The 10771-nt window shown below is 53.3% G+C and overlaps 1 protein-coding gene across 1 annotated transcript; it reads right to left on the bottom strand.

Annotated features, from left to right (window-relative positions):
* Positions 1–1626: 1626 nt before the first annotated feature.
* On the bottom strand, positions 1627–4206 carry LOC103001537 (bcl-2-like protein 13). Its single transcript, XM_057548284.1, is given in 4 exon segments — positions 1627–1699; positions 2696–3512; positions 3628–4063; positions 4174–4206. Coding segments are annotated over 4 exon segments (1359 nt in total).
* Between the last annotated feature and the right edge of the window lie 6565 nt (positions 4207–10771).

Genomic DNA, 10771 nt, shown 5'->3' with positions numbered 1-10771 from the left:
ACCTCTGCCTCTATAACAAGAGGGCAGCCCTGGGAGGGAGGTAAGCAAGGGAGCACAGCTGGACTTGGCCCCAGGCTGCAGGTGCCAGGTCCCTGCTGGGCAGCGAAAACCGTGCTGTGTGGCCAGTAGAGTTCGCGGGCCAAGTGTCCAGCCTGTACTTGGTGCAACTAAACATGCTTCATCTGTGCTCTTCATAACCTAACATACTTGGATGCCTGTCTCACCAAGGAGAGGATAAGCCTGTTGGATGACGGGACAGTACTTCATGATCGGATATTCTCCTGAAATTCACACCAGGCAACATGTCCTGGAGAAAAGAGCATAGGTTTGACTTTATCCTTTCCCCCACTCCCACCCCTTTGGTAACCATAAGTTTGTTTTCTATGTCTGTGAGTATGTTTCTGTTTCATAAGTAGTTCACTCATATCATTTTTTTTACATTCCACGGATAAGTGATAACATATGATGTTTTCTTTCTCTGTCTGACTTAGTTCACTCAGTATGATCATCTCTAGGTCCATCCATGTTGCTGCAAATGGCATTATTTCAATCTTTTTATGGCTGAGCAATATTCCATTGTATATATGTACCACATCTTCTTTATCCATTCCTCTGTTGATGGACATTTATGTTGATTTACATTCACATTGTTGTATTGAATACAACAGATCTTTAGAACGTTTTCATCTGGCAAGACTAAAACCCTGCCACCATTAAACAATACCCCCTTACCCTCCTCCACCACCATTCTTCCTGTCCTTATGAATTTGACTTATTTAAGTAAGTGGACTCATACAGTATTTGTTTTATTGTGACTGGCTTATTTCAATTTGCATAATGTCCTCAAGGTGCATCCTTTTTGCAGCATGTGACAAGGTTTCTTTCTTTTTTAAGGCCAAATAATATTCCTTTGTATGTACAGACCACATTTTGTTCATCCATTCTTCTATCCCATTCATCCATCCATGGACACTTAGTTAGGTTGCTTTCACCTTTTGGCTATTGTAAATGATGCTGCTATAAACACGGGTGTACAAATATCTCTTCAAGACTGTGCTTTCAATTCTTTTGGGTATATACTCAGAAGCAGAACTGCTGAATTATATGATCATTCTGTTTTTTGTTGTTGTTGTTGTTGTTGTTGTTTGGTGATCGGGATAGGTAATGTTATTACAAATTTCAGGATTTAAAAAGTAATCTGTTACACTTACTAGGATAATCTGAGATGACCTGTCTCAAGCACGTGTGTCCCGTCAGTGGCACTGACCTCAGGCATGAAGAGACGCAGTCCCCCCGTGAGGGATGCGGTCAGCGGATGAGACTACGCTGAGTCTCCACGGGCACATGCTGACCGTGGTCACTACGGTTTGTCACTCCGGCATTTGGGCCGTGACGAGCTCAGTGTAAGCCTCTGTTACGGAACTCCGAGAGCCAGGCTAGAACCCCAAGGGCAGCCTCTCTTTCCTGCTTTTTACTTCAGTGATATTTAGGAGACTTTGTGTGCTGATGGAGACTTATGATTCCCTGGCCTGTAAGCCCACGTGTGGAAACCCTCATCACCTGGCAGAGACCGCCGAGGAGCGGCCTGACTGGGAAGGAGGCTGAGGCCAGAACCGGGGAATCACGCTAGTCCAGGTCACGGACAGCGATGCCCAGCAAGAGGGACGCTGCCGGCCGGCGAGGCCCCGTCGGCTCAAGGCTGTGCACAGACAAAAGGGCTGGAAGCAACCTCGATAGGCCAGCGAAGCCACCCTCCAGCTTCCCAACGCACAGACAAACTTGCCTCACGGGCAGGGGCCCCGGGTCTCTTCCGTCTTGTGCGTTTAAAGACTAAAGGCAGCATCTTTACAAGGGGAACTGTGGGAAGCATCGGGCAAGCCCTCTCCACGGGGCCTCGGGGCACCCTGGGGCGAGGCGGGCAGGGCAGTACCTGAGAGGTGGCTGAGACCCGGCAGAGCACCTGGGCTGCGGGGCTGAGGGCGGGAGGAACAGAGGCGCCGAGAGCCTCCAGGCAGGAGCGCGCCGGCAGCCGAGGGGCCCACAGCCAAGCCCTCCTGCCTGGGGTCTGCCCCCCAGGTCGTCCCACGGGGACCCTCTCGCTCTGAGACTGTGGCTCTCACGGGACGACGTTATCCCCGGGGGACATTTGGCAACACGGGGAGACACGTGGGGTGGGGCTGTCACCACTGGGGAAGGCGCTACGGGGCTGGTGGGCAGAGGCTGCACACCCTACAGCGCACAGGCGCCCAGGCCCGGGAGCTACCCAGGGGCCGTGGACGCCAGGGGTGGGGCGCACTTTACACACAAGACCCTGAACCTGGCAGGCACCCAGGCCCGGGACCTCCGATCAGACCGGCGTGCGCAGCCTCCAGCTCAAGCCCTAACGCGTGGGTCGGCCCCCTGCCCTGCGGACCCAAGTCCTCCTGACCCCGGAGTGTCCAAGGGATGTCCAGCCAGCTCCTGGCAGCTCCAGTCCGGTCGACACAACTAAAACCTTACACCTTTTTGTCTTCTCTCTCTGAAAAATCTACTTCCTTCTCAGAGCCAGTGCCAGCCCAACTGCCACCGCCAGGATGGCAACGGCACTGCCCCCCTCCGCCGAGCAGGAGGGACTTGCCCTCGGGCGGGGGGCCAGCTTTGTCGTGGCCGCCGGACAGGGCCCCGCCCCCAGGCCCCCCCCCGCCCCCGCTCCGGCCCGCGGGCCGCCTGCTCTCCGCCCGGCGGGGCTGCTGGGGGCTCCCCCGGGGGCCCTAGCGGCGGGACCCCCTCCTGCTCCAGCTCAGCAGCTTCAGACGCGGCCGCTCCCGCCTCTTCTTCAGCAAGTTCCGCGGACAGAGATGTCGTGGGACGGGCTGTCTGGCCGGCCGACCCCTCGGGGCCAGGCTCCCCGGCCGCCGTCAGGGCAGGGGCCGCCGTCTCCGCGCCCTCGGGCACCTCCTCCTCCTCCACGTGCGCGAGGTCCGAGTTGGCGGAGTTGCCCTCGCTCTTCTCTCCAGCCCCGTTGTTGTCCAAGCTCTCGACTTCTTCGGGGTCCGCTGCGACCTGCTGCCAGGACTCGGGAGCCGGGGACTCCGGTGGGCTCTCGGTGCGCCAGCTCTGGCTGCTGGACAGCGACACGGGGAGGCCCTCGGCCCGCCAGGACGCTGTCGCGGGCGCCGGAGCCTCGGTGGGGCTGGCGAGCGGGGCGCCGCCTCCGGGCGGGATGTCGGTGTCGTTGCTGTCCTCCGCGGGGCGCTCCTCGTCCTCCTCCGCGGACTGCAGGTTAAAGGCAGTGCCCTAGCCACCCTGCTGCGTGATGCGCTCGGCGGCGTGGTCCTCCGGGAGAGTCGCTCCAAACTGCAGCGACGCGCTCCAAGGTTCCTGAGCTCGCCTTGTCAACCCCAAGAGCACTGGTCGTAGCAGAATCAGAGGCACCAACGTCTTATTCCGGCCGCTGGCGTGAGCTGTGGTCTCCAGCGTACATTCCCGACGTGCCTGGTACGTCGCTGGCCTGGGTGCTCCCTGCAGTTCGGCTTGCGTGCATCGGTCCCTTCACTTCCTTTCCTGGCCTGTCTGCCGCTGCTGTGCGCCGCGGAGTCCCCACGCGGGTCTACCAGGCCGAAGTGCTTTAGCGTCCGGCTGAGGGGCGTCTGCAAGGCCCCGGCAGAGGCGCCCTCAGCTCCTGCGACGCCTTCTCCCCAAGGCGGGCCAAGCGGTCCTCTGCGGAGCTGTCAGGGTTTGTGGGGCTGAACACAGGCAAAGAGTGCCGGGTGAAGCCTGTGCTGGTGAAGGCTTCAGAAATTTCTTTGTCCAGGGATTTTAGCTCTTCTTCAATTTCAGTTTTAACTTTTAATAAAATTTCTTGATCCAGAGATTGTGAAGCCATATCGTGTCGTATCCCTTGGGGTGAGGAAAGATGTTGGTCCCGCGGCTTCTCCTGAGAGAGGACTCCCAAGTAGCTGAGGACGACACACTTTGTTTCGTAGTGAGACCCTAGGGGCCCAGTGGTAGAGGACACCGTGGGGTCGGCTGGCAGAGCTCCGGAAAGGTCTGCTTGCAGATGTGTGAAATCCGGCCCAGGCCCCTGCCCCCGAAGGTGAGAGACGCAGCGGCGGCAGATAACTCTGTTTTTAATTTTTTTTAAGGCCCCACCCTACTGTTTTCCACAGCAGCTGCACCGCTTCGTATTCCTACCAACAGTGTGCAGTGGTACCTGTGTCTCCACATCCTCACCAGCACTTGCTATTTTCTGGGGTTTTGTTTTGTTTTTGTTTTTTGATAGCACCTTCCTAGTGGGTATGAGGTGATATCCCACTGTGGTTTTGATTTGCATTTTCCTAATGAATAGTGATGTTGAGCATCTTTCCATGTGCTTGTTGGGAGTAGCACAGATTTTATTTAAGTTCGTTTGTTTGATTATAACTTTTAACTATTTGGACATACAGCACATGGGCCTCCAACTGAAATCTTGCCTTGAACGCTGCAAACGTTAGGGGCAGACCTGAGTCCAGCCCATCCCAAAGCCTTTTACCACCTAGTTAGGTATGGATTGACCCTGTAAACTATTCAGGACAGCAGCATTAGACGGAGACAGCTGATTCTATCAGAGAATTTTGTTTTAGCTGAAGAAGAGAAAACTAAGAAGGGTCTACCTTATCCAGCACCTTGCGTAAGGTGTGCAGGTCCCACACCTCCAAGTGCGGTGCCTAAACCAGCAGGTCAGCCTCACCTAGGGAGTGGTAGACACACAGATGCTCTAGCCCTGCCCCAGGTAGACTAACCAGAATCTGCATTTTAAGGAGTTCGCAGGTGAGCTGTCTGAGCTTTGAGGTTTGAGAAGCACTGGTCTGTGTGTTCATGAGGGTACCAGGAAGACTGAAAACGAATGACTTGAGCAGCAACGTCAGTGACGCTTACTGAGCACTCACTGTGCACCAAGAACTGAACCGATGCTTTTCATCTATTATCATAACATAGGTAAACACTTTACAGAAAACTGAGGCTTAGAAACGTTACTTGCCCCACGTCACGGCTCGTAAGCAGTGGAGCCAGGATTTAAACCCAGGCAGTCTGAAAATAGAATCTGATGAACTTCACATACTATTTCATCTCGTAAAGGAATCAGAGGATTAAAGGGAACAAATAAATAATGAAGGAATAAATAAATGAACCGTCATAAATGGAAATCTTAAGTTCAGGAGTTAATCACTGCGGGCTGGCGTGGCTTTTTCCCCAGTTCTGAAGCGTCCTCCTAAGTGGAGAACAGAGGGGACCCCTGGTCCGTGGTGGAGCCCAGGCACTTCCCGGGCCCTGGACCTCCAGCGCCCACCCCCACTCCAGAGAGCTCGGGCTCAGCGGCGCCCCCTGCAGGAAGGTTCAGAGGCAGGTCAGGCTGCGTGGCTGGTCTGTCCCTGTGGGTTCGGGGTTCCGAAGCCCACTCTTCACAGACAGACCAGCTGATGTTTGGAACTCCCGCCTGCCTTACTCTTCCTCATATTTCTCTGTCATTTCAGAACTTGGTCTGATAAGGGAGGGTGCATTTTCTCAGGCTCCCTCACACTCCAACATGCACCGTTTAAATCATTTGTTTATTTTAAATAATATTTTTTATTTGTTGGTACCTGCTTCTGCTCATTTTCAAAAAGGACTTCCCGAACAGAAAAAAAAATTTTAAGTTTTGCATGAAATATAGGTACATATAATATTTATGTTAATATTTATTTTTAATATATGTTTAAATAATATTGATCCTGTAATATTTTAAATAGTATTTCAAATAAGTCAATGTTTAATGTAACATAAATACTTATGTAATATAATCTAAAGAGTTTCATGAAATTTCAAAATATTAAAGCTCGCTAAACAAGTGACTCAACCGTTTTTCTCCACAAGGCTGTTCCAAGGACGATGCTCAAGAAAGGATGCCAGCATCCGGTCACAGGACCAGGTCCCCCGGCTCCCTTCAGCTTCAGGTAAGTTGCCACACATGGTGGTAACTCATATCTACTCCCATCCACACGAGGAATTTGCGCGCTTTTGAAGATGAGGTAGCAGGTACTGCCTGTCATTTTTTTGTGTAAATTACCTATGGAACATGGGCTTGAAGGGCTGATACAAACTTAAAACCAGGGCTTCCCTGGTGGCGCAGTGGTTGAGAATCTGCCTGCTAATGCAGGGGACACGGGTTCGAGCCCTGGTCTGGGAAGATCCCACATGCCGCGGAGCGACTAGGCCCATGAGCCACAACTACTGAGCCTGCGCGTCTGGAGCCTGTGCTCCGCAACGAGAGAGGCCACGATAGTGAGAGGCCCGCGCACCGCGATGAAGAGTGGCCCCCGCTTGCCGCAACTGGAGAAAGCCCTCACACAGAAACGAAGACCCAACACAGCCAAAAATAAGTAAATAAAAATAAATTAAAAAAAAAAAAAAAAAGCTTTAAAAAAAAAACAAAAAAACTTAAAACCAGTTCATTTGGGCTGTACCTGCTTAGCAGTCCAGTGATGGGGGAGGCTTGTTCCATGGTCGTGACTGCAGTTCTCAGGGTGTGTCAAGTGTACGGAACAGAGGCTACAGCCCCAGCATCTGACGGTAGGAAGCAAGCAAACAGCGATGAAGGCAGCATTCCAGGCTTTATTTGTTTGCTTACTGACCATTGAGATTAAAGGGAATGATGTAGCTAGTATTTCTTCCAACTGAAATGAACACAAGCCAGGTGCCTTTCAATACCTGAAGCACTGGGAGGGTGTCAGTTTGGTTGGAACAATGGTCATCCAACCCTGAGGCTCCCAGAGCCGAGAGCAGAGGTCACACTGCCGAAAAGGAAACGTTGAAAGGAAGGCGTTGAAAGGATCGGTGAGAACACCCTGCATGGCTTTATTTTTCTCCCGGGTGTTACAGAGGCGAGAAAGTTGGGTCTGAGAAAATGGAATGTCCTGGTGCCCATGGGGGCTGCGATGTGCTCTGTAGCATCAGAGACACGATCTCACTGCAGTCTTGAGATGTCAGGGGAGAAACTTCATTTGATCCTGCTAAGCTTACAGAGTACAGATGGAGAGAAAGACTAAAAGTAAGCAATGAGGGCTTCCCTGGTGGCGCAGTGGTTGAGAGTCTGCCTGCTAATGCAAGGGACACGGGTTCGAGCCTTGGTCTGGGAAGATCCCACATGCCGCGGAGCAACTGGGCCCGTGAGCCACAACTACTGAGCCTGCGCGTCTGGAGCCTGTGCTCCGCAACAAGAGAGGCCGCAATAGTGAGGGGCCCGCGCACCGCGATGAAGAGTGGCCCCCGCTTGCCACAGCTAGAGAAAGCCCTCACACAGAAACGAAGACCCAACACAGACAAAAATAAATAAATTAAATTAAAAAAAAAAAAAAAGTAAGCAATGAACAGGTAGGGGGAAAGCGTCCAAAGGATCCTTCCTTAGAGATAATCAAGTTGGGGGAGCAGGGGATACCTGTCGCTGTAGCTGAATTCCCTGGACACACTCAGTCCCAGACCACTCAGAATGCTCTGGGCCACAGTCCCTTTCAGACAAGCCACCAGCAATGGCTGAGAAAGACAGACTAATCCCCATACTAGCCGGGGAGGAAGTAATGAGCAAGGTAAATCGGCCTGAGGGAGAATGCATCAGATGTAAATGATTTTTGGAATAGCCGTGCCCTGTTCCCTTTCTCCAGCTCCAGGCTGACAGCGCCCAGACAACTTCCAGTCAACGTTCCATCTGTGAACATTGCTTCTGGCAGAGACCTGCTCCCCGGCGACAGTGCTTCCTGCTTACTGAACACCCTGGCGCTTCTATCCACCCTGTTTCAGCTTCATCACAATCTGCAAGGTAGGTTTTATGTCCATTCAAGAAATTAGGACAGTGAGCCCCTGAGAGCTTTGGAAAGTGATGGCAGACACAGGAGAAGAGCCCAGATTCAAGCCCAAGGCTGTTGATGCCAAAGCTCGTGCACCTTCACCTCCTGCTTTGCCGTCTGTCACAGGGCGAGGCTGACTTTGCACAGGACATGTGACCCAGGCGAGTGCCTATCAGCTACCCATTAATCCTTCAAAAGAGAATTTCAGTCTCAAATTATGAAAATTGTATGAGAAACACCTGAATAGACCGCGTTTGTGAAATGTATATAACTTGGAGAGAACGAAAACCAAGGAACGGGTTTTCTTGTCTTTAGCAGAATCAGGCCAGTAACTTGATTTCCTTCCCAGAGAGTTTCCATCACTCCCCTCGCCCAGAGCAGAGCCATCTCCCACCCTCCGGCCACAGAAGGGTCCCCAGCTCAGGTCAACCAGCTGCCTTGATAGAACCAGCTCTACTGAGCTTCTCCTGGTCCTCAGTGTCCCCAGAATTTCCATTCCTACAGGGCTTTGGGGCAGCAGTCTTATCTGAAAGAGGCTGTTGAAACTACAGTGTTACAGCATTTTGCATGAAATGGAAGAAGCGTGATCGTCTGCATCACAGGAGGGTGGGGGCCACAGACCACCCCGCTGGAGACTCTGCTCTCACCTCCGCTCCCCTCCCTCCGCCCCCCCCCACCTCTGTGTCCTCCCTGTGGACCCCGGTTCCTCCCGTCCGGCTGTTTACAGTCTCAGAATTAAGAAGTCAAAGGAAACAAGGTCAGAGTTCACGAGCAGCTCCAGGCTCCACCACAGCCCCAGCTCTGGGTTTTTTTCTGGAAAACAGGTGGCTCAGCCGGCGGTGATGGACAGAAGCTCAAGGAAAGGGTCTGCGTTGCCTGTGCATCTCCACCCACTCTGCAGGGGGGTCTTAAGTTTCAGTCATCGCTGATCTACATAATTTTATTATCAGACCGTCGTGGGCACAGGCTAAGGGCACTCAGACTGTGCTCCCGGCTCCCCCCGGCGGCCCCCTCCTGTTCCCTTCAGCTCGTGCACGAGGGGGGGGAAGGCTGGTCCAGAACCCCCTGCACCACCACCACGGTGGCAGGGCTGAGCCGCCACCTGCCAGCAGCCCTGCAGCCTCGGACAAGCACTGAGCCCCCAGGCCTCGGTGGCCCTGGCGTCGGGGGGCATTCATCGCAGAGATGGGCGTGGTGAGGAATCCGGCAAGGCGCTCAGCCGAGCACTGGCTCCCTCAGCGACCATCTCCCGTTTCTCCCAAATGGCCATTTCCCAATGTCTCTGCTGCCAAGAGGCCTGAGAGCCATGGTGTCCAGATTTAATACGCACTGACACCATCCGGGAAAGGGTGAGAGCCTGAGCTGGCTTCCACAGCTGACCTCTGCCGGGACCCCGCAGAGATGCAGGCTCCTGGGGGCCAGCCTCACGCAGATGAGCCTCTTCAGTTCCGTCCACATCATCCAGCCCCGTGCAAGCCCTCCTCCCACCTGCCTGATCCTGACGTCCCTCTGTGCGAGGGCGAAGTTCTTCATCCTTTAGTTGGAGACCATGCTTCAGTCGTAAAGTTTCCCTTTCTGCGCCCACCCTCTGCCCTCTGCCCCAGCACTGTGAACCCATATGGCCATTTCTTTTTTTCTAAAACGAGCCTCATTCCCACTGTTGTAAAGGCAGGGCAGGTCGAAGGCTCAGGGGCGGGGCTGTGTGCTGAGCATTCTTATCTGAGTGTTTAGACACAGCTGGCAGATCCCTCTTCCCTGCTGCCCCTTCTAAGAGAGAGCAGGGGAGGGTCCTTCTCTCGCCTTGGCCCAGGTAAGCCCACTGGCACATAAGCAATGAGCGTGACCCCACAGGAGCAGAAGCAAGGGGACCAGCCATGCCTGGTCCTGCGAGGAAGCTCGGAAGAGAGGCTGACGATTGTATGCAGGTGGTACAAGGACGAAAATGCTGTCCCGGTGGAAGATCCCAGATTTTCTCCAGGCCAAGCCTGAAGGTCTCTTTGTTAGTGAGTCCACAGTGATCAAAGCAGAGACTAAAGGCAGAAGGAGACCGAGGCTGGCTCCACGGAGTGAGGGAGTGAGCAGGTAGGGGGCCCCCAGGCCGGGGAGGGTGGGGACACAAGCACTGGGCTCCAGTCAGAGGGTCGCCCACACGCAGTCCCCGTGAGCGCACCTGTCTGCACGGGTTCCAGGCCCCTCCTCTCTGTGAAGCTCTAGCACGTCGCCTTGGTAGGGTGCGAAGGATCTCCGTTTCCCCGCAAAAGCCAGGGGAGTTGGGCATGGAGGTGAGCAGTTTAAAGACATTCAGGAACCAGAACAACCGAGGGAATATTATGTATTTTTCTGAACAGCTTTTAAAGAGGGTTTCACCTCGTGGTAAAACTGCAGACGCCATCTGGACAGGCAATGAGCCTGAAACGCAGTGGAGGGGATTTGGTTCTGCACCTTCACACGGGGCAGAGCTCCTTGTGTCCACTTTTGTTTTGGGGGGGCGGGAGGGCTGTGAAGAAATGCATCCTGCACAGATAAAGGAATGTCCGGCATTAAATAACAGGAGAAAGTGACAATTCTGGAGCCCTTGCAGGTACAGTACAAATTTGATCACCAGGCCCTGGGGCAGAGCGGCCTCTAATTTTAGCCGCTGCCTCCTGTTCCTTCACTGCCCCCCACCCCGACCCCTGCCCCAACTTTCCCCACAGTGAAGATTGCAAGGAACAGCTGTTTTGGGTTTAGAAACCCTCTATCCTGCTTATCAGATCTACTTTGCCATTGGTTAAGACTAATACATGCGATGTCAAGGTTTATCTTTTAATAAAAAGTACATTTAAATTCATTTTTTCTTCCAATTTTAATAAGATCCTTTGAGATGACTTTTGTTCGGTAAAACCACATTGGGAATCACTGATAGAGTATGTGTTTGTTGACGTCTTCTCTAA

The sequence above is a fragment of the Balaenoptera acutorostrata genome, chromosome 6, assembly GCF_949987535.1.
Source record: "Balaenoptera acutorostrata chromosome 6, mBalAcu1.1, whole genome shotgun sequence".
Taxonomy (NCBI): domain Eukaryota; kingdom Metazoa; phylum Chordata; class Mammalia; order Artiodactyla; family Balaenopteridae; genus Balaenoptera; species Balaenoptera acutorostrata.
This window is presented reverse-complemented; position numbering and strand designations above follow the sequence as displayed.